The sequence below is a fragment of the Crocodylus siamensis genome, chromosome 4 (genome assembly GCF_052110815.1).
Source record: "Crocodylus siamensis isolate JL-2025a chromosome 4, ASM5211081v1, whole genome shotgun sequence".
Taxonomy (NCBI): Eukaryota; Metazoa; Chordata; order Crocodylia; family Crocodylidae; genus Crocodylus; species Crocodylus siamensis.
Genome location: NC_143398.1, coordinates 81,858,581 through 81,882,796, shown reverse-complemented (window position 1 = coordinate 81,882,796; position 24,216 = coordinate 81,858,581). Strand labels below are relative to the sequence as shown.

The window sequence follows — 24,216 nt, the reverse complement described above, 5'->3', positions numbered from 1 at the left end:
TCCACTTTTTATGTGCTCCCCTTTTGGCCCTTAGTCTGCCCTGGATTTTTCTGGTCAGCCAGGGAAGCCTCCTGGCCCCTTTCCCTCTTCTACCTCTCACGGGGTTGTATCCAAGATTGTTCACAAAATATGTGAGAGGGACAGTATCTTTGTGGACATTATCTTTTATTGGACCAGCTGCAGGGTTGGATGAGATTTACATGTTTTCAGGCATAGAACAACTTTCTATTTTGTACCTGAAAACTTGTCTAAATCCCTCTCAAATATGTAGTTTGATCAATAAAAGATAATGGCCCACAAAAAATTCTTTAACCTTTAGCACTTTTAGGTAAGCCTATACATAGGTGCATTTATTGGAATAATGTTTAGAAGGTATGGATGAATGGAAATTATCAACAGTTTTAATAACAGGGATAGTATAGTGTAGTAAGTGGGGACATCAACTTGGAAATGATAGAATATATGAAAACATTAAACATTTTACTATGCCTTAAGTGCTTCTCTTCAGGACCTCCTGTATGGGCCAACTTAATATTTTATTGACAACTCAACCATTTTTGCTTGATGGAGTATTTACTATTTTTAATTTGCACAATGTCCTTGTTGTTTTGTCTAAGGTTAAGAGAGGTGTCTGATATTGCCAAAATGCAGGTTGCAGCACTAGAGGCACGCCAGCAATCCAGAGAGAAGGAAATTGAATCCCTTAGAATACAAGTTTTAGATTTTCAGGTATGATCAAGTCTGCATTTATGGAGACACAAAACTAATTTATATTTTTCTAAGGGAGGGAATACCATATTTTATCACCCCGAAATATAACATGCACCCTATATTGGGAAGGACCCAAAGACAGAAAAAGAAAGGTCTTACCTTAGAGTAAGTGTAAGTACCTGAGGTCTGGGGTCTCTGAAGCTCAGGGGCCATGCACTAGTACTGGGGGCATGTGTGTCAGGGTTGGAAGTTGCACACCAGGACTGGGGGTTATGCACCAGCCCTAAACCCAGCACACTGGGTTCAACCCAATATGTGGTTCTAGAACCAGCACACTTGGTCAGGCACAGCTGTACCAGCCCTGGGGTCGTATTCTGGGTTGGTTCTGGTGTGCTGTGTCTAGGTATGGGCCAGTTCCATGTGCGAGATTGATTCAGCACACAGATGGGGGATGAAGGCTCTCTAGAGGTCTGGACATTTGGCGATGGAGGTGGGGGAAGTAAGAGGCAGTGGAAACATTAATTCCAGGGCTCCCAGAGGTGTGGCAATTAGTGCAGCCACTCCATCAGCCCCTTTCCCCTGTCAGTTTTTATTACCCATTTTCCTTGCATGTAATGCATACCCCATTTTTCCTCAGCTGTTTTTTGGGGGAAAGATGCAGGTTATATGCAAGGAAATACAATAAAACTTCTTTCTTTATTTTTTTTCAGGAGATTCTGCAATAGTTTATTAATCATTTACAGTGCATGCAGAAATGTATTTCATTTTATATGAATGATTTTATATACTTAAATTGTCTGTGCTATATTTTTTGGTCCCTAGGCAGAGTCGGATGAAAAAGCACTTATTGCAAAACTACATCAGCATATTGTAGCCCTCCAAATTAGTGAGTCCACTGCTGTGGGGAAGGTAGAGACACTTACACTAAAACTTCAAAAGATGGAGATCTGTAATTTACGCCTGGAACAAAAGCTTGATGACAAAGAACAAGCATTATATTATGCCCGGCTAGAAGGGAGACATAGAGTCAGACATCTACATCAGACAGTGCAGTCTCTGCGACGACAGTTTTGTGGTGCTCTGCCCTTGGCACAACAGGAGAAATTCTCTAAAACCATGATTCAGCTACAGAATGACAAATTGAAAATCATGGAAGAAGTTCAGAGTGCCCAAGAAGAACGTCGAAATGCAGAAAACAAAGTACTCGAGATGGAGTTAAAGCTGAAAGGTTTAGAAGAGTTAATAGGCACATTGAAAGATACGAGAGGAGCACAAAAGGTATGACTGCTTGTTATATCCTCAAATAAATGTTAATTTTGCCATGTTGGGTATAAGTTAAAGCCGTGTTGGTCTAAGGACATAGGCAGACAAGGTTCTTTGGGTAAATCTTATATCTTTTATTAGACCGACTCAAATACTTCACTTCATCAGCCTTCACTTTATCAACCTACTGGATACAAAAACTCATGGACTAAATATAGACATTGGATTTATGACACATTATAATGTGCCTAACATCTGACTCCCCAGGTACCTCTCCACTATTTACCAGCTACATTCGGCTACTACTAGTTAGGCAGAAGCTTTCAGATGGGGTCTGGGAGGGAGCAGAGGGTTGGGGCAGGGCCGGGTGGGCCTTGCTACTGCTGCCACGAGATTGTGCCGCCAGCTTCTAGGTTCTGCTGCTGCTGGTGCCTTGTCATCTTTCACAGGTAGCAATGGGAAGATGATAATTCATTTTCTAACTTTTTTTTAGGGGCCCCATGGGCCATATAGAATGACCTGGCAGGCCATATCCAGCCTGCGTGCCATATTTTACCTGTCCCTGCCTTCAGTGCAATGTGTAGATGGGGTCTCAAAGTAGGGAAATTAACGCAACTGTCCAGACAAATTTTAGTTCAGGTAACTCTGTCATTCTTAGTAGAATTGTCTTTCAACTGGGTAAGCGCCAGTCTTTTCTGTTGCAAATTAGTGTGTGTGCATGTGCACACATATGTGTGTGTGTGTGTATTGCATTCTGTGTTTAAAGGCATTTTCGTTCATTTGGTGATTATAATGGCCTGGGTATTTTTAATTTTTAAACCAGTCTCCAAGGCTTTTAGAGCAGTTGGTGATATATGAGTTAGTTATTGTTTCAAATAGTTGTAGTTCTTATATATAAATGCTTCTTGGTAGTTTTGTAAATTTAATTTCACTTTGGAAAAGATACCAAATTCCTGAAATCTTCTGTCCCAACTATGCAAATGCAAGGGATGTAATTTGAGCCACAACTTTGATATGTCATCTAGGAAACTATTCATCGATAAAACACAGTGCGTCAATATATCATGCATTGTTCCTACTATAATCATTTCTGCTTTTCTGAGTGCTGATGTCAGTACCCCCTCCTCAAACCTGATCCCAGCCTATTGCAGGAACCCCACTGCCCTCTTATCATGTGAGGATTTGTGGGGCGTAAAGAAAAGAAGTGTTTTTCTTACTGCGCTCTGCATTAGGAGATTTTAAGGGGGATGTGCTGCGTTAAGAACCAGTGGTAGCTAGTTCTCCTTCCAAACTGAGAGAGAGCAAACAGTAGGGTTGATATTGCATTAAAGTATGCTTCAGTTTTCTCCAAATGAGAATCTATTTTATTCTCTCCAAACGAGGACCCAGTTGTCTGTCTCTTTAATAAATTAGTTTTATTAAACATTATAAAGCATTAACTCCAAGCATGCATATAGATATAATCTTAGCAAGCAAGTAATGGTGTATTACCAGTCCTAATAATACACGTCTCGAAAGCTAGCCAGGCATCTCAGAGCAGGTTCCTTGAAGGGAGGTCAGATGTCTTCAGTTCTTAGGCTTCATTAGAATGAGGGGAAAGAAAAGGGGTGGGGAGGGGAGGAGAGGAGGGGAAGGGAAAGGGGAGGCAAGAGAGAAGGTAAAGGGAAAAATGTCTAATATTTATAGTCCTTTAGTCAGGTAGCTGCCAATTAAGCCAGTTTTCCATTTTTCATCAACAACTTGGGTTATGTCTTATTTTATCATTTTCCCCCTCTTGGTACCAGGAGCCATCTGCTCCAGAAATGGGTGGAATGCACCATGACAACCCTTTTTATTCATAACAAGCATTTTTATTATCAGATCTTGCAGAAAAACAAGCTGCATCAGCCCAGCATAGAAAAACAGGGTCTACAATAACATAGCCTGTGGCATATACTAGCTTTGTGAATGCACTCTGGCCTGCTTATGTCAAAGCAACTAGACCTTTTAGGCCAGAGGGACTGTTTTAGTCCACTCAAGTGTCAATAGGCTGAACTGTCTCTACAGATGTCTTCTTCAGAATCCACTTTGGACTCCAATTTGTTTGGAAACTAGCCTTTTTATAGAATAAGTACTGATCTACAACAACTATTCTGGTTTGAAAGAATACTCTGGGAGGATAGGGACATTTATCTACCTGCTCTCTTCAGTGTACATAAACCGCTCTGGTTATCCACCATTTCTGAAGATGTTTTCATGTTATGTTTCCTTCCTGCTGGTTAAACAAAGACTGCAGCATCGCAGTTACAGTTACAGGTAACATCTAAAAGTTCATGACTTGACACATTATTATATCAGTTTGTACAATTCTTTATCAGGTAATTGAATGGCATATGAAAATGGAGGAGCTTCGTCTCCAGGAACTTAAACTAAATCGAGAATTAGTCAAGCAAAAAGAAGAGATGAAATATTTGAATAATATCATTTCTGAGTATGAACGTACAATCAACAGTCTGGAAGAAGAAATTGTACAGCAAAATAAGGTATAAACATCTGCACTATATTCAACTAACAAAAATTCTTTTTGTTTCATAAAGGATTGTTAAAATACTTCTGCTACAATTTTAAAACACCCTTAGCTTAAATGCCCTAACTGTATACTTAATCATGTTTGGATATGTTATAGATGAGATGTATTGCTTTCAAATTTTGTAAAGTAGGTGTGCAATCTTTACACTCTGGAAATTAGGAGTAAACTTCTCATTGATAATGAGGGCTGTGATTTCACTTGAAATCTCTTTTAAATCCATTTTTGCAGTTTCATGAAGAGCGACAGATGGCCTGGGATCAGAGAGAAGTAGAATTAGAACGTCAGCTGGATATATATGAACGTCAGCAAAACGAAATCCTTAGTACTGCTCGAAAGGTACCTATGCTGACAGACTAAATTAATAATTAATTGCTGATTAGACTTGTCAAAGAAATAATGTTCATGTCTATTCTTTTTGTATAGGTTGAAGAGGCTACAGGATCCATTCCAGACTCTAGCTTGCCCCTTCCCCAGCAGCTTGAACTAGCTTTGAGAAAAATTAGGGAGCATGTTCGAACAATCTTGGAAACTCGGTCAACCTGCAAATCATTAGAAGAGGTAATTAGATGGTTAATTTAATAAAAAAAGAACACGTGCACATAACAAAGAGTAAATATATTTACCTGAATTTTTTGATGTGTTTTGCAAGGCACTAAAAGAAAAGAGTATCTGCGGTGAGTGGCTCAATATCTAACTTATGAAAAGGTCACTTGACTTGCTCTTTATGAACAAAAGAAACCAAAAAACTTTAAATCCTATTAGAGTATTTCACTCGGGGTACATCTGCACATGTGCTTTACTGTGGAGTTGACTAACTACTAGGCCTGTGTGAATAGGGAAGCATTCGATTCAGATTTGGATTCAGCCAATTCAGAGAACAGTGATTCGATTTGGTGATTTGAATCGCTGCCCCATTCGATTAGGCTGAATTGGAATAGGAGATAGGATGCTGATTTGGCACTGTTTTGGAACTAAGAATTGGCCAGGGAGAGACGGGCACAGCTGGGCGGTTGCAGGTTCTCACACTACTCCTCCAGCTGTGCTTGCCTCTCTCCGGATTGGGGGAGCTGCAGGAGAAGCTCCCATGGCTGCCCTGCTGAGCCCCATCCCCTGCTGAGCCCCAGCTTCCCCCCACACTCACCAGCTGCAGCAGCAGGGATAAGGGCCTTTGAGGGCTCGTGACAGAGCCCCCCCATGCAGTGCGGGACAGTGGGGGGGTAGAGGGGATTGCAACCCCTACCTCCGCCTGGCACCTGCTTAGCAGCTGCCCCATGGCACAGGTGCAGCACAGCTTGGCAGGGTGCTGCGCACTGCCTGGGAGCTAGGGCCACTGGGGCTGAGCAGTGCTGGGCTCCGGCTGACTGCCCCAGCTCCCAGACAGTACGTGACGCCCTGCTGAGCTGCTCTGCACCCACACAATGCCACAGCTGCTGCGTGGGTGCCAAGTGGGGGGGGGGGGGTGATTCCCGCAGCCTCCCACTGCCCCATGCTGTGTGAGGGGTGCTCTGCCATGAGCTCTCAGGGGTCCTGATGGCCACGGACAGAGTTGGTCAATGCGGCACTTTTTTTTTCTTTAAGTGCCAGGAGGCTGGGGCCGGGCAAGGCAGCCATGGGGTCTTCTCCTGCGTCTCCTCCAGCTGTGCCTGCCTCTGCCCTGGCAGTGGACACCATGGGAGAATCCCCCATGGCTCCCCTGCCTGGTCCCATCCGCTGCGTGGCCCAGCCAGCTCGGGGGGGTGGGGGGCACGATGCAGGTGTGGCTCACTTCGGGCAGTAGCAGAGCATAGCCTTTGCTCCCAGTGCTGCCACACCCTCATCAGCACTAAGAGTGGAGACTCTGCCCTGTTGTCACTTGCCAGTTGGTGCAGGCAGGCAAGCAGCACTGCCATTTACCAGCTAGTGCAGGGAGGCATGGGATGCAGGCACGGTAGCACTTGTAATGGGGACTGTGTCCTGCTGCCCTTGCCCTACCGGTGTGGGGTGGGGGTATGATGCACGCTCAGCTTGCTCTGGGCTTCATCAGGGCAGCCCCACTCCCAGCACTACTGTGCCTGCATCAGCATTGGAAGTGGGGGCTCTGCCCTGCTGCCTCTTGCCAGCCAGCGTGGTGGGGAGGGGTGCGCGGGTTGTGGGCTTGGCAGTGCTGGGAGCAGGGGTTTTGCTCTACTGCCACTTGCCCCCTTCTTCCTCAAGAGAGCCGCACCTGTATCTCGTGTGTCCCCCCAGTCCTGGCTTGACAAGCAGCAGCAGGACAGAGCCCCCACTCCCAGCACTGCCGCACCCGCATTCCACACCCCCATGCCCTCTCCCTGAGTAATGCACCCCCCGCCCCAGCTGGACAGCTTGTACCAGTCCCATCCCCTCCCTCCCCCACAACCCTTTGCTTCCCCCCCATCCCCAACAGGCTTAGCAGCTAGAGGCAGCTGTGTCAGTTGCTTGTTTAGTCTATGGCAGAATCTCTGAAGTGGCCAAATATTTTCCGAAGCTTTTCCGAATTGATTTGGATGCTTTGAATAGATTTGGAGCTTTTAATTGACCTCCCAGTTGATTCAGATGTAGAGATTCGGTCCCTGAAATGGGCTGAATCTCCTTCGAATTGAATCAGCTACCAAAGCTTTGCACAGCCCTGCTAATTAGCTCTGCAGTAGAGTGTCACAGTCTACATGTGCGCCTGTATTAGGATGCGGCAAATTTAACTGACTCTGCTGTAGGATAGTAATACTGACAAAGACAGTACTATCCTATGGTGGAGTAATTGCATGCACTGGAATGCACGTGTAGATGGTGATGGGTTGACTGAGGCACAATGTTGCTAAAGCATGGGGGCCTGCCTGCTGTCTAGCCTTGCACTTTAGCACCCTTGTGGCCCAGCCAGCCCCTCTGCCACCACTGCCACTGTGTGGAACTCAGGGCTGACCCCCCTGAACCTGCTGTCAGCCTAGGGCTGCTCTGCCCTGGTTCAAAGTGCTGCAGTCTTGGGCGCATGTATAAATGCTGTGCCTGAGAGCAGCTGACTCCAGTGCAAACTGGAGCTCATTTTGTTGCCTTAATAGCATGTGTAGATACACCCTCAGAGTATAAAATTCTATCATTATCATTAAATGTAAATTATTTTCCCTTAGGACTAATTAGAGAGAGAAATTGGAAACATTGCTGATTGCTTATTTAGTAAATCAAGGTTCGGGGACTGTAAAAAAAAAAAAAGAGGTTTCTAAATGCTAATTAGAGTTAATTAGAACTCTGTAGTGAAAACTAAGTTTGTTAATATTTAACCAGTAACATTACTGATGAGAAGATAGGGCCCCAAATTTAAAAATCTGTGTTCTTTTATTTATTTATTTATTTATTTTAAGTCAAACACTGCAAATATATAATGCATGCGTGTGAACGACACAGTGAACTGGATCTTGCGTTTTTTCCATTTTTTCCTAATATTTCATTATGTATAAATTTTCAAAAAAAAACATTCTGTACTCATGGCAGTTCACTTTGACCTTCATTTGGCAATTTTAGATATAGTAATCTTTTGAAAACACTAAATTAAACCATTTCTGTTACCAAACTTATTTTATCAATATGTTGTGGTGTGAAAATTAAGCTTAATAACAAAACAAAAAAAACGGAGAGTGATTTGGTTCAATATATATCAAATTACAAGTGGACAACATTGAACATACAGCGTATTTAGCTTGTTGTTAAATTTAGGCCTTTTTTGATACATTTTAATAAAAAAAAACTTTTTAGTATCAATTTCTGTAACGATAATGATTTCCTTTATTGTAGAAACTGAAAGAGAAGGAAGCTGCTTTGTGGAAAGCAGAACAGAATATTTTGTCAAGAGATAAAGTTATAAATGAACTAAGACTTCGATTACCTGCCACATCAGAAAGAGAGAGGCTTATAGCTGAGTTAGGTAGAAAAGATGATGACTCAGAGGGCCACCATGCTCTGAAAGTTTCCCACCAAACCATTAAAAATATGCAAGCAAGATTAAATTCAGAAGGAAGAAGTCTTGAAAAAGTATCAGCATCTTCTTGCAAAAGCAAGAGAGGTATTTACACTTTTTGCATTGATTTGTATTATTTTGCTTACAGCTCCTGAGTTTTTTTGCCCAATCCACTTTTGGTGCAGTCCTAGCCAGAACTTTATTATGCAGTTCTTATTGTGTAAAGAACAATTTTCTATCCTCTTGTATTCAAAGAGTTTATATATCAAATTGTCTTGTTTGGAGTTGTTTTAGCATAGCAGAATCAGGAAGTAAAGTTTGCAAATGGACTAGTCATGTTATTCTAGATTTGTGTAGTTTTTCATGTACTTTTGTAGGGGGAAAAATCAAAATGCTGTGCTTATAGGAGGTCATGGTGTTGTTCATCTAGCAGTTATGGAGGGATAGAAATGATGCAAACCAAGGGTGGGTCCCGGGGAGGGGAGTATTGCAGTTGCACCCCCCCTTTGATTCCTGCTCCACTCCAGCTTTAAAACTAACTGCCTGGGAGGGGCAGCAGCATTTCTATTTAGGCAGTGCTGAAAGAGTCAATTGACTTAATGGTTCATTGCCATTTCCCTGATTCCTGCTAATCTATCTCTATTCCACAAGTATTAAGGACCCTCTCTTCTTTTCAATGGTCTTGATGTTCCACTATTCAAACTATCCTTTTTTCTGCAATTTTGCTGTCCGGTAACCATTCCTGGTACTCTCTATCTCCTGCTTCAGAGCCTGTAGACTGTTTTTAGCTCTAGCTAAAAACCTTAAGTCAGCTCTGGTAACTTAGGTGTAGAAATAAATGACTGAAAATTGGGGACACTGTCAAGATGCTCAAGAAGGCTTGATTCTCTTACATGATTCTGAATAAGGCATACATCTCTGATAATGACTTTTGACTATTTTTTGCCTAGTTTTTTGGTGTTTTTTTTAACTTCTGCAAATTTGTGCAATCCCGTGCTTGTATTTGATTTTGCTTTGATTTTAAACTGAATAATAAAGTGCTGGCCTCCTAGCTTATTAGTAAAGCATCTCAGTTTTTTTACTAGAGAAAAATGTGTTGTGTTTATATGTGATGTGCCAAACCATCTTCAGCCCCTTTTCTTTTTCAAAATCCTAGATTTGCCCATGCATGTAGATCTCATTGTAAAATGTGATTCTATGATTGCTGTTCTGGAAACATTCATTCAGTAGCTGTATAAGTATTATTATATAAAAAAATAAGGTGAAGTTGGTGCATATTAAAGATAGACTGTAAGTTTCTGATATACCACAAGAGTAAAGGTTTGGGAGTAGACTTCTCCCACAGCAAGAACAGATTAGGGAGAAAGCTTGAGTGAAGGATGTAAACTGAGACTATCGCATAAACTGAGAGCAGACAAGATTCGATTGTAGGGAGCTATAAGGGACAAGAAAAAATTAGGGAGAAATCCCTTAAGACTGATGGTTTAGAGCAAAATTGTGTGACAAGCTCAAGCTCTGAGGGCCACTTTCAAGTTACATTTTCCAGTGGAAATCCTCCTAGGATTACACTCAATCTTGCACAACTTGTAGATTTACCAGGCCTCTGATGTTACCCTGGCAGGTTACCGGTGGCCCTTAGGCATGGAGGAATAGAGATGTAATAAGTAAAACAAGGTTGAGAGCCTTGAAATTTGTCTTCATTTTTTAAGGGTCTGTCAGGGGTGGGTAAAATATGGCCCATGGGCTGGATCCAGCCCGTGAGGCTTTTCTACCCAGCCCACGGGGCCCCTAAAAAAAATTTAGAAAATTTAAAATGTATCTGTCCTTGGTTCTTGTCAAAGATGATTCAGAGATGATAGGAACCAAGGGCGGTAGGACCCAGGGGAAGCCCTGGAGAGCTCCTGCAACAGCAGGGCCCACCCAGCCCTGCCCCTCCCCAGCCGGAAGCTGCAGCTGCTCCCGCCACACAGCCCCGACAAGCGAGCCCTGAGCTGGTGCGGGGCCGAGGCTGGCAACGGGGGCGGTTTACAAGTTGGTGCTAAGCGCAGGGAAAAGCGGCCCCTCCCCCTCCCTGTGTCCCACACCCCGCACTGCGGCTGCTCACAGCCTGCCTAGGACCGCCTGTGCCTACTCAGGACAGCCCCACACGTGCTGCAAGTGACTGCAGTAGGGAACGCCGACCATGGGGCGGGCAAAGCACCGCTTTTCCCCCATGCTCAGCACCAGCTCCTTCCCTGCCGGTGAGCAGGGGGTTGGCTGGGCTGCACACTGCCCCCCGTCTGTACCTTAGGGCTGTGGGGCGCTGGGAGTGAGTGGGTACAGGAGCAGGGCCCACACCTGTGTCCCAGGGCCAGTGCCAGCAGGGCCCAGGGCAGGGCGGCAGGGGTATAGGGTCCCAGCTGGCAGGGGCTCTACGGAGCTGGGCCAGCTCCCCCCTCTCCCTGCTGGTGCAGTCCAGCCTGGCTCCACAGACCCTTGTGAGCCTGCACCCTGCTCTGGGACCCATTGGTGCTGGCCGTGGGACATTAGTCCCAAGACATTGGGACATAGTCCCAAGATAGTGACCAGGGGGCGGGACATCTGTCAAGGGGTGTGGCTACCCATGTGGCCCTCAACAGCTTACCACAACTTGGTAAGCGGCCCTCCACCCAAAATAATTTCCTGCCCCTGGTCTATGTAGATAAGGAAGAAGCGATTCCTCAGTAATCCTGTTAAGTATTCCTTGGATTGCCAGCCTGAATGAAGAGTGGTACCAGCCTTGGTAGCTTGGAAGTGTGCAAGCACACATGTCCATGTGCATGTGCACACACACATACATCCATATGTGCATGCAAGTGCACATGCACGTGCACACATACATACAAAATTTCTAAACTCTGTTTTGTCTGGCAATTTGCAAGTTAAAGGAAAATTGTCCCTTTTCTCAGTGCTTTCAGAAGGAACTAGAAAACTATGATCATATTTCTAAATAGTCAAGAGGTTAACAAGGAAAGCACAGAAGTCGTATAGATTTCTTGATGATTATGAAATTAGATTATATGTTCATTTTGTCCTTATAGGAGGAAGCAGAAATTGCAAAGAAACATGAAGAAGATCTCAGGGTCCTACATCAAAAGCTAGACTTGTATGCTGACAATTCACTTAATAAATTCAAAGAAACTGCACTGGTAAGTTTTGGAAGGAAAGCAGTGTTTTAGGGCCATTTGCCCTCTTTCTCTGCAAATGAAAAAATATTAACCCACCATAACAAAAGCAGTTTTTCAGTCCACAATAAAAATGTGGGGCTATCAATACAGCATTACTGAAAGAGAAAGAGAATTGTCATTGAGCAAACTTGGTGTGCAGTGTGCTAATGCATAATTCAGCTGGTGCTAGTCCTAAAGTAAGAAGTCTTTCATTTTTTTCTATTCTTTTTGTCAGTCTTCTCTATTATACTACAGTATTATCTTTTGGTACTGTTTTCTGATACATTGACCGTCAACCTTTAGCCAGTTTTGCAACTGTTCCTTAGGTATAAAGAGACCTTCTGAAAATACTCGGGGTAGCTAACCTTTAAGCCCTTTGTTATGAGTCATTTAATTTAGTTATGAAATATGGGTTCAATATTGCTGCTTGATTATATTTAGATTCAACTTTGAAAAAAGAAATGATAGTAATTGTTCCTTGTATAAGGCATATGATACTAATCATGGCTATTTTTTTGTTTTGTTTTATAGGAGTTGATGAAGAAGCCTTCTTTATCAGTTTCCACAAACAAACATTTCATTCGTCTGGCTGAAATGGAGCAAACAGTAGTAGAGCAAGACAACTCTCTTGCTTCACTTTTAGGAAAATTAAAGAAAACTGCATCTGATTTAGAGAAACAAAAGCAAATTACTTTAATGAAAACCAAAGAGTTTGAAAATTTTAGGGCTCAGTAAGTCTTTAGATTATTATTACAATTCAAATAATAATTGGATTAGCCAAATTAGGTTGAAGTTTTAAGTGAATTGAGATAATTTATTGAATTAAACATATTTTAGCAAAGTATTGTTTTAGTGAAATTTATTAACAGACTAGTGAATTCAGGATTTGATAGAAGAAACTAACCCAAAAACTTTATTAAACAAAGGTTGTAATTTTAAAATGTGTTTCTTTTGGGCTTGATGCACAAAAGAAATTAGGTTGCGCAACCAATCGCTGTTTTGGTACTCATTCAATAATGGAATTTTCTGTGTTTTTTATTGTATGATAGCAGGTACAGTTAATTTTTGTGACTTCCCAATGTGTGTGTGTTTTTTTTCTTTTGTTAATTATATAAGAAACACTTCCTGTAATAACAAAAAAGTAATGTTTCTGTCTTTCTAGTGTACTTTGAGCTTCTTAATTTAAGTCTTCCATGACATAACTATTTATTATTTTGCTATGCAAGAGTGGAAGAAAAGCATGCAGCTGAAGTGAAACAGTTGAAAGATGAAGCAAATGAATTAAGAAACCTATTATCTCAAATAGAAAAGGAATTACTGAATGTAAAAACTGAATTACAAGCTCAGAAAGAAGCAAATAATAGGGCACCAACAACTACAATGAAAAACCTAGTAGAACGGTTGAAGAACCAGTTAACTTTAAAAGAGAAGCAGCAGAGAGTAAGTCATCCATACTTATTTTAACATTTCTTTAAGCAATGAAATGATTTAAATACCTTAAATATGCCTATATTACATCTTAAATTCTACAAAAGTCCTATCTTCAAATAGATATTTATTGGATTTTGATATTTATTGAATGCTTCTGCTCTTTCTGTGTTGCTGTTCACAGTTTTATCATTTACATCTAACAATATTATGCTAAAATTCTTCTTTTTCCTATATATAATCAAATTCTTTTTTTCATTATTTTTCCTATTGACTGTTCTTTGTGCCCTTTTTATTTCTATATTCATCTTCTACAGTTGTTAATTTGATACATGTTCATTGCCTTTTGCTTGTGCTTTCCTTTGTTACATATGATATGTGTATATATATTTTAAATGTATATAATAGGCTTATTTATATAGGCTGCATTGATTTACAAAGAAAAATGAAAAGTAAACTGATGGCTTAGATGGGAAGCAAAGGCATCTATGAATATATACTAGTCATATATTCTTTTTTTAGTAGATGCCTTTGCTTCCCATCTAAGCTAGCAATTTGCTTTGGGGTTTTTTGTTTGTTTGTGTGTTTGTTTTTTTAAATCTGTGCAGCCTTCCTGCTCATTAGTGAGAGTGTTGCTGTGTGGTCATCTGATAGAATGTTTTTAAACAGTTTCCAAATTATGCCATTTTTTATTTTTAAACCTTCCTTGTAATGGATTTCGTTCTTAATTGTTTTCAGGTTGGGGAAAGTATTTCTTTTAATTCAAAACTGGTGCATTTTTGAGTGTCTGCTCATGCACATACACTCTTGGCAACTATATATATATTCATTTGGACTTTATTCTGTTTTTACATAGTATGTGAGCAAATTATAATCCCTTGTGCTTTAGTTAATGTAATAGCCACCACTAAATTATAATGAGATGATTAATTCATTTCTATCAAGATAAAGTTTTATAGAGAATTGTCTTTTACAGAACATAATATTTTCATAGATTTCCTAGATGTTAGGGCTGGAAGGACCTCAAAGATCATCAAGTCCAGCCGCCTGCCCCAGGGGTAGGAAGTCAGCTAGGGTTAAAGGACCCTAGCAAGATAAGCATCCAAGTGTTTCTTGAATAAGTCCAGAGTAGGTGCCCGCACCACATCTGGAGGGAGTCTATTCCAGGTCTTGGGGGCTCAGACAGTAAAGAAATGTTTTTCTTATGTCCAACTTAAAACGGTCTTGTAGGAGTTTCTGACTGTTGGTCCTTGTTTTTCCTTGGGGCACCCTGGTAAACAGACATTCTCCCAGATCCTGATGAACACCCCTTGTATACTTATAGGGAGCCACCAGGTCCCCCCTGAGCCTGTGCTTTTCCAGACTGAAGAGTCCCATGGCTCTCAGTCTCTCTTCGTAAGGCCTATTCTCTTGCTCTCTGATCATGTATGTGGCTCTCCTCTGGACTCTCTCAAGCTTCTCAACATCCTTCTTGAATTGCAGAGCCCAGAATTGGATGCAGTACTCCAGCTGCAGCCTCACCAAGGCTGAGTAAAGCAGGAGGATGACATCCTGAGATTTACTTGAGAAGGATCTGTAAATGTAAACCAGGGTTTTGTTTGCCTTACCAGCTGTGACAACTTAGCCAGTGCGTTCAACACCAATGTCCACATCGTTGATAAAGATGTTGAAGAAAACCGGTCCAAGGACAGAGCCTTGGGGGACACCACTGTCATGGAGTGCCATAGTGACTCACTGCCATCGGCCACTACTCTGGGTCCAACCTCAGAGCCAGTTTCCCAGCCATTGGACTGTGGTGTAGCTGAGGCCTCAGTTGGCCAATTTTTCCATAAGGAGGTCATGGGACACCAGATCAAAGGCTTTTTTAAAATCCAGGTATATGACATCTATTTGTTCTCCCTTGTCCAGGTGATACTTCACCTGGTCATAGAAGGAGATGAGATTGGTTAGGCAAGACCTACCCACGACAGACCTGTGTTGGCTATCCCTCAAGATGTTGCCAGCAGCCAGCTTGTCCAGAAGGGTCTCCTTAATAATTTTCTTGAAAATTTTACTAGGGATTGAGGTCAAGCTGATTGGCCTGTAATTCCTGGGATCTACTTTCCACCCTTTCTTGAAGATGAGTACCACGTTGGTCTTCTTCCAGGCTTCAGGTACTTTACCTGAACGCCACGCATTTTTGAATATTTTTGCCAATGGTTGGGCTATGACACCTGTCAGCTCCTTCAGTACCCTGGGTTATAATCTGTCAGGACCAGCTGACTTGAAGGTGTCCAGCCTCTCAAGGTGATCCTTTAGTAGATCAACACGGATGCTGGGTATAAATATGCCCTCAGCCTGGCCGTCCCTCATCTTGCTGGGCAGGGCGGTCCCACTGGACTGATGAAAGACCGACACGAAGTACTCATTAAGCAGGTTGACCTTTTCCTGGGTGTCAGTTATCAGCTGTCCCATTTGGTTCAGCAGGGGCCCAATGTTACCCTTGCTTTTTTTTTTGACTCCCTACAAATCTAAAAAAGGACTTTTTGTTATTCTTGATACATGAAGCCAGATGGAGCTTGGTTGCAGCCTTGGCTTTCTTGATCTGCTCCCTGCAGGTACGGACCAGTGCTGAGTACTCCTCCTTGGTGGTAATTCCAACCTTCCATCCTTTATAAGTCTCTCTTTTGAGGCGTAGGAGGTCCTCGAGTTTCCTTGCTGAGCCAAGGGGGTTCCTGCGCCATTTTGCTACCCTTCCTCTGAGATGGGATGGCCATCCCTTGTGCTGCCAGTATTGCTCCCTTGAGGAGCAACCACTTCTCTTAGACTCCTCTTCCAGTCAAGTTGTGGTCCCTTAGGGCCTCAAGAATGAGCCTCCTGAGTTTGTCAAAGTCAGCTTTCCTGAAGTTGAGGACTTCAGTATTGCTGACTGATTTGCCAGCTTTGCAATGGATAGTAAAGGTGGTCAACTCATGATCACTATCACCGAGTATTCCATCAATTCTTAGGTCACTGACTATGTCATCCCCTTTGGCCAGTACCAGGTCCAACAATGCTTTACGTCTTGTTGGCCCATAGACTTCTTCAGTCAGGTAGAGCTTGTCCACGCACATGAGGAAGTTTTACGACCAATCAGATTTAGCCAAGTGCTCTTCCCATGAGATGTCCGGGTAGTTGAAGTCTCCCATGACAATCATGCACCGAGAGCATGCAGCCTCAGCCAGTTCCCTGGTAAATTCCTGGTCCAACTCATGTTTCTGGTTAGGAGGTCTGTAGTAGACTCCTACCATGATGTCCCCTCAGCCATGTTCCACATGTATTTTGACCCACAGAGACTCCAGTCATCCTTCCTGAGTGCCAGTGTCAATTTGGAGGGACGTGTAGCTGTCCTTAACATAGAGAGCTACGCCCCCACCCATTTTATCTGCACTCACCTGTGGCCCAGTCATAGGTGGAATCCCACCAGGTCTCCGTTATGAGGTCATAGTCATTCTTGTTTAGCAGGAGGACCTGTTCCTCCTGTTTATTACCCAAGCTCCTGGCACTGGTATACAGGCAGGTAAGTGTCCCATTGGGGGTCCTTGCCTTCCCTACAGATTGTTCCAGGGCTAGGGTAGGGGTGGGTTCCCTTAAGTGCCTTAGCCTGCTAGATTTACACGGGTTGCCCAGTGGGCAAGCAGTGGCGATAATCCACCCAACCCCGGTGGGCTTAGTTTAAAGCCCGGTCAAGCAGGTCAGCCAGTCTGACTGAGAAGAGCCTTCTCCCCAGCGGAGTGAGGTGGAGGCCATCTCTCCCCAGCAGACTACTGCCTCTTTCACCAAAGAGCGGACTGTGATCATGGAAGCCAAAGCTTTCACGATGACACCAGCACCGTAGTCTTTGGTTGACTACCTCAATCCGTCTCTCCCTCCTCAGCCCATGACCCACAACCGGGAGGAGCAAGGAAATGACCACCTGCACCCCCAGCCTTCTAACCCCACTCCCAGAGCCCTGTAGTCTCTCATGACCTGGCTGGGATTGCTCCGAGCCATGTCATTTGTGCCCAACGTAGATAAGGAGCATAGGGAAGTGGTCAGCGGGCCGGATAATTTTTGGGATCCTCTCTGCTATGTCCTTGATGTGGGTCCCTGAGAAGTAGCAGACCTCCCAAGCTAGGGGTTGGGGTGGCAAATTTTCTCCTCAGGAGGGAGTCTCCCATGATAACCACTATGCGTTTTGTCTTAGGGAGAGTAGGGTACCTTCATGCAGCAGGCCTTGGGGCCCTTGACAACCTTGGTTTATCCCCCCTTGGCTGGATAGTATGGTAGATTTCATAGATTTCATAGACATTAGGGCTGGAAGGGACCTCAGAAGATCATCAAGTCCAGCCCCCCCTGCCCAAAGGGCAGGAAGTCGGCTGGGGTCATAGCTTCCCAGCATGATAAGCATCCAATTTTCTCTTAAAGGTGTTCAAAGTAGATGCTTAAACCACCTCTGATAGCAGACTGTTCCAGACCTTGGGGGCTCGGACAGTAAAGAAATTCTGCCTTATGTCCAGCCTGAAATGGTCTTGCAGTGGTTTATGACTGTTCAACCTAGTCATCCCTTGGGACACTGGTGAACAAACGTTCCCCCAGATCCTGGTGGTCACCCCGATAAACTTATAGGAACTTATCAGATCACCCCTGAGCCTGCGCTTTTCCAGGATAAAGAGCCCCATGGCTCTCAGCCTGTCATTGTAAGGTCTGTTTTCCTGACCTCTGATCATGCGCGTGGCTCTTCTCTGGACTCTCTCAAGCTTCTCCACATCCTTTTTGAATTGTGGAGCCCAAAACTGGACGCAGTACTCCAGCTGTGGCCTTACCAAGGCCGAGTACAAGGGGAGAATGATGTCCCGGGATTTGCTTGAGAAGCATCTCTGGATGCAAGCCAGTGTTTTGGTCGCTTTAGTAGCTGCAGCCTCACATTGCAGGCTCATGTTCATCTTGTAATCAGTGATGACTCCCAAGTCTCTTTCTTCCGTAGTGCTAGGCAGCATAGCACTGCTAAGCCTAAGAGGATGCTGCAGGTTTTTCCTCCCACGGTGGAGAACCTTGCATTTTTCAGTGTTAAACACCATCAGGTTCTCATCTGCCTATTTGCTGAGCCTGTCCAGGTCAGCCTGGATCACCCGCCTGTCTTCTGGTGTGGATGCTTTGCCCCCACAGTTTGGTGTCATCGGTGAACTTGGCCGGTCCGCTCCTGACTCCAATGTCCGCGTGATTAATGAAGAAGTTGAACAATACGGGTCCAAGGACAGAACCTTGGGGGACCCCACTGGTCGCAGGACACCATGATGAGTGACTGCGTCTGACCACAGAGCCAATTTCCCAGCCAGCGGATCATGGTGGACCCAAGGTCAAAATTGGCCAGTTTCGCCAAGAGGTGATCATGGGATACCAGATCGAAGGCTTTTTTATAGTCAAGATATATGACATCAATCTTTTCTCCCTTATCCAGATGATAGGTCACCTGGTTGTAGAAGGAAATGAGGTTGGTCAAACAAGACCTACCCACAACAAACCCGTGCTGGCTATCCCTTAGGATGTTGGCGTCAACCAATCCATTAAGGATGGCCTCTTTAATAAACTTTTCTAAGATCTTCCCCAGGATAGGAGTCAGGCTGATGGGCCTATAGTTAGCTGGATCTACTTTCCTCCCTTTCTTGAAAATAGGCACCACATTGGCCTTCTTCCGATCTTTGGACACTACACCAGAGCACCAGGAGTTTTCAAAGATCCGTGCCAGCGGCTGGGCTATGATGCTCGCCAGCTCCTTGAGTACCCTGGGGTGTAGATTGTCAGGGCAGGCTGACTTGAAGGTATCCAGCTTCTCAAGATGTTCCTTCACAAGGTCAGTATTTATGGAGGGCAGGGGATCTCCCCCACCTGGACCTCCCTGTCCCGTAGTAGGCATGGGTGTCCCATGGGACTGATGAAAGACCGACGCAAAGTACCCATTTAATAGGTTGGCTTTTTCCTGGGCGTCAGTTGTCAGGATCTGGTTCAGCAGGGGTCCAACGTTGCCCTTGCTTTTCCTCCGGCTCCCCACATATCTGAAAAAGGACTTTTTATTGTCCTTGATGCTCGAAGCTAGCTGGAGTTCAGTTGCGGCCTTGGTTTTCCTGGTTTGCTCCCTGCAGGACTGGACCTGTGCAGAATAATCCTCCTTGGAGATGAATACCATCCTCCATCCTTTGTAGGCTTTTCTTTTTAGCCTTAGGAGGTCTGCTAGGTCCCTGGAGAGCCTGGGGGGCTGCTGTGCCCTCTTTCTGACTTTCCTCTGAGATGGAATAGACTTAGCTTGTGCATTGAGGATCGCTCCCTTGAGGAGCAACCACTCTTCCTGAACTCCCCTCTCCCTGGGGTCATGGTCCCTTAGGGTCTGACTGACAAGCCTCCTGAGCTTGTCAAAGTCGGCTTTTCTGAAATCAAGGACTTCCGTGTTGCTGACGGACTTGCCAGCTCTACAGCGGATGGTGAAGGTGATCAGCTCGGAGTCACCGTCACCCAGCTTTCCATTGATCACTAGGTCGCCGATTAGGTCATCCCCTGTAGCCAGTATCAGGTCGAGCAGTGCTTTGCCTCTCATTGGCCCATAGACTTCTTGAGTCAGGTAGAGGTCATCCATACACGAGAGGAAGCTTTGCGACTGCTCGGATTTTGCCGAGTGGTCCTCCCACAAGATATCTGGGTAATTGAAGTCACCCATGATAACCATGGTCCTGGAGCATGCGGCCTCAGCCAGTTCCCGGGCAAACTCCTGGTCAAGCTCAGGACTTTGGGTGGGAGGTCTGTAGTAGACTCCCACCATTGTGTTCCCTGTGCCATGTTCTGCATGAATTTTAACCCAGAATCCCTGAGTCCTCCCTTGTCCTGGGAGGTGACCGTGGTCTACTGTCCGCCTCCAGCGGGTGAAGGGCCTGGCAGTAGGAGTCGATCTCCTGCTTGCCATCTCTGATGGCACGTAGTCGCTGGACTGCGGGCTGGAGCTCCTTTATCTGGCGCCCCAGAGACTCCAAAGTGTAGCAAACCTTGCAAAGGGAGGTGGCCATGCTCTGGGTCTTATGAGCTTTGAAACATGCCAGGCAGCTCTTGCAGCCGAGTGCCAGAGGCTCCATCTGTGTGGAGCCCAGAATCGTGGGTTCCGTCTGGGTGGAGACCTCTGAGGTGCCAGAGGGGGAGGCCGCAAACCCCAAGGGAATCCTCCGGGTGCAGTATGTGTCCATCCACATTGTGCCACTGGTAGGCTGGCTACTGATGGGACTGCCTACCCTAGGGGCGTCACTGGCAGGGCCTCAGGCCCTCCCGATCACCCTCCTGCGCAAACTCCCAGGCAAGACTTCAACTAGTTATTTTCTTTAACTATATACACTTATTCTGAGAGTGTTTAATACTAGCAGCATGAGTTGTCCAACAAATTTCATGTTGATTTGAGGTTTCCATGGTGTGGAAGAAATCAAACTTCATGTTGTGGTTGAAAAAGAACTGACAGCCGAGCTTTTCTTTATTTAGGGCTGTACTGTGATCACAGGGAGAATTCCATACAGCAAGGGGAATCATCCACTTGTCTGTTTCAAAGGATTTCTCAAACTCTGTAAGTTTACTCTGTAAGCATATTTATACTTAAGACAGAGAGAGAAAAGGAATACAACCTTGGACAGTAAATCATTGACCTAACATACACACAGACATACAGGCAGTTTACTTAAAGAAGAGTGAAACATTGTGCTTATAGAAATAGTTATCAGTTTCTGGTTTCTCAGAAAGAAAAATAAACTTAACATCCATACACAGGGTAATATATCAAGCCATAGCCAGGCATGCAGGATTCCTTATCTCAGAATATTTAACTGAAATAAGCAGTATCATGGTCTCTGTCTGTTTTTCTAGTCAAGTAGACCAGAAGCCCAACTAAATTTACTACCACAATGGTAATCAAACTTTTTTCCCCACAAATTGTACAGAGATGATTATGGATTATATGAAATTTAGCATAACAGGTGATGGAATACAGTGGGATAATTTTAATATAAAAATAATATATTTTAACTGTTTTTGCTGTTTTTAACATTTAATTTTCAGCACTTTACTTATCAACAAAATTGTGTTTTTGGAAACACTTTCAGGCCCTGAGTAAAGCACTTCTAGAGCTCAGAGCAGAAATGACTGCAAATGCTGAACAGCAGATTATTTCTGTAGCATCACAAAAAGAAGCATACATGAACGTTCAGCAGATCGTTGACAGGCAAACAAAGGAGCTCACAGTGAGTGCTAAGTATGCTCTTTACGCTGTCTTCTATGTTGTAATATTATCTGAAAGGAGAATACAATGTTCATCGATTTCATTTTGAGCCTTAGCCTGAATGTTGTATTTAGAGAGAGAACTTCCATTGAACTTAGTATATTAGTTTTGCGATAGATTGCATTAGTAGTTGGATTAACCCTTCTGTGTGTATTTCATTTTAAATATTAAAACAGAAACAGTTGTATAAGCATTCGCAATGCTGTAGTAAAATTCATATTATCCAGAGTACTGGAATTTATAGCATTTGCCTTGTACTTGGAATATAAAATTTCAGTTTAGGACACCTTTGGCCTGGACTATAAATTGAGTTCTCTTATTCTTTTATAAAACAAAAATATAACTATTATTTGTCTTTTGATTTTGATAATTAATATTCTGAGTCCTCAGTTTTAGAATGGTTGATTTAAAATCTGAGAAGTCCAGTCTTTGTGCTACCTTAAAAAAAAGAAGAAATAGTATCGGCAGATGCATAAGAATTATATTATCTATGTTATTACTGAAATATTGTTAACTATATATAATTATAGTTATTATTACTTATTACTTAAATATTGTTAACTCTATATCAATAGGGACCTACTGAAATTTCAGTTTTGCGGAAAACACTAAATCAGGCATTTTTTGCAAAAAACTGTGGGCTTCACAATTTTGATGGGCTCACTGCAAAAAAAATAAAAATAAAAAAAATCCAAAAACTTTCTGGGAAGCAGAGAAAAGAGTGGGAAGCCCTGCAGCCCTGGAGCACAGAGGGGGAGAGCAGGGTTAGAGGAAGCAAATGAACGGCTGAGGTTGTGATATAAACTCAGTACAGATGCCAGTCCAGACCCAGTCAGAGAAGCAAAAGGGTTTTGGTGCCATCTTTTAAGCAGCCACAGGCATGCTGCTGCAGCATGCTGCAGCCTGAGAAGACTGAGCAGGATATAAAAAGATATCCTTCAGTTGTGTACTGCCTACAGCACATCTCTGAATGTGTTGAGGAAAAACAGTATAAATTGACACTTAGGACACATCCACACATGCAGGCACATGCGTTTGCAGTAGCTCAAATAGAAGCAGCTCACGTCTGAGCTGGGGATTTTCACCTCAGTGCACGTGCCTGGACATGGACTTTGGTGTGGGGGAGGTTGTGCCACTTGGGGCAAAATAATCCTGCCTAGTTTCTCCTGGATCTGCAGCCAGGGGGAGCTAGAGCCTGGGGCCAGCATCCCAGCAGTATAAAAACCTGTCCTGTGCTGGCCCCAGCAGTATAAAAAGCTGCCCTGGTAAGCAGCTCAGGGCTACTTGCCCTCAGGAGCTTCTGAGGCCTGGCCACTTGGTATCTGGCATGCTACCCCTTGTGCCAGTTGGACTGCTGAAGCAGTTTCATAGTTTCTAGGGTCGGAAGGGACATGAGCAGATCATCTAGTCCGACCCCCTGCCATGGCAGGAAAGAATACTGGGGTCAAATGACCCCAGCAAGATGTTCATCTAACCTCCTCTTAAACACCCCCAGGGTAGGAGCCTGCACCACTTCTCTTGGAAGCTGATTCCGGACCCTAGCCGCCCTGACTGTGAAGTAGCGCCTCCTGATATCTAACCTAAACCTACCCTCTGCCAGCTTGTGACCGTTATTCCTGGTCACTCCTGGCGGTGCTCGGGGGAACAGTGACTCCCCCAATGCCTGCTTATCCCCCCTGACTAGTTTATAACAGGCCACAAGATCCCCCCTCAGCCTTCTCTTTTGGAGGCTGAACAGGTTCAGGTCCCGCAGCCCGTCCTCATAGATCCTGCCCTGTTGTCCCCTGATCATACGAGTGGCCCTCTTCTGGACCTTCTCCATACTGTCCACATCCCTCTTGAAGTGTGGCGCCCAGAACTGGACGCAATACTCCAGCTGCGGCCTGACCAGTGCCGCATAGAGGGGGAGGATCACCTCCTTGGACCTGTTCAAGATGCATCTGTGGATGCATGCCAAGGTGCGGCTGGCCTTCCTTACTGCCTCCCCACACTGCCAGCCCATGTTCATCTTGGAGTCAATGATGACCCCCAGATCCCTTTCCACTTCCGTGCTGACAAGAGGGGAGTTCCCTAACCTGTAGGTATGGTGCTGGTTGTTCCCCCCCAAGGTGCATCACTTTGCACTTGTCTGTGTTGAAGCCTATCCTATTCTCGTCCACCCACCCTTGTAACCTGTCTAGGTCTGATTGTAGCCTGTTGCATCCTTCCAATGTGCCCACATCCCCCCACATCTTAGTGTCATCAGCAAATTTGAACATGGTGCTTTTTACCCCCTCATCCAAATCGCTGATGAAGATGTTGAACAGTGCGGGCCCGAGGACCGAGCCCTGCAGAACCCCACTGCCCACGTCGTTCCAGGTTGAGAAGGACCCATCCACTACCACCCTCTGGGTGCGGCCCTCCAGCCAGTTGGTGACCCATTTGACTGTGTGGGTGTCTACACCACAACCCCCCAGTTTCTTAATGAGAACAGGGTGAGAGACAGTGTCAAAAGCCTTCCGGAAGTCCAGTCCTAGCCTGGAGTGGCTCCTGTAACCTCTACCCACTGCAGCAGTCTGGCAGTGGGGGCTGGTGCCTGGCTATGACCTGCTACCACCTGCAATAACATCTGCCCCTTTGGACCTGTGACCCCAAGGTTGTGCCACTACCAGACCTGGATGGTGTACCCCTACTCCACCCTGCTCACCTTCAAAATATGTTGTGCAGCAATATCAGGTTAACTTTAACCACTTAAGTCCATTCCCCAAAACCCCTCAAGTGGCCCACTGAGGCATTGGAGGCACTCCAGTAACCAGTGGGAGAGGAAATCCTC

General features: G+C 44.5%; 1 protein-coding gene across 1 annotated transcript in view; it reads left to right on the top strand.

Annotated features, from left to right (window-relative positions):
* CEP290 (centrosomal protein 290) overlaps window positions 1-24,216 on the top strand; it is a 102,723-nt gene that overhangs the window by 44,337 nt on the left and 34,170 nt on the right. The window contains 11 exon segments of the mRNA XM_090042646.1: window positions 618-729; window positions 1,534-1,989; window positions 4,332-4,496; window positions 4,772-4,879; window positions 4,967-5,101; window positions 8,327-8,539; window positions 8,541-8,594; window positions 11,549-11,656; window positions 12,206-12,405; window positions 12,901-13,114; window positions 21,229-21,366. Of these exon segments, the coding sequence (XP_089898772.1) occupies window positions 618-729; window positions 1,534-1,989; window positions 4,332-4,496; window positions 4,772-4,879; window positions 4,967-5,101; window positions 8,327-8,539; window positions 8,541-8,594; window positions 11,549-11,656; window positions 12,206-12,405; window positions 12,901-13,114; window positions 21,229-21,366 (1,903 nt within the window).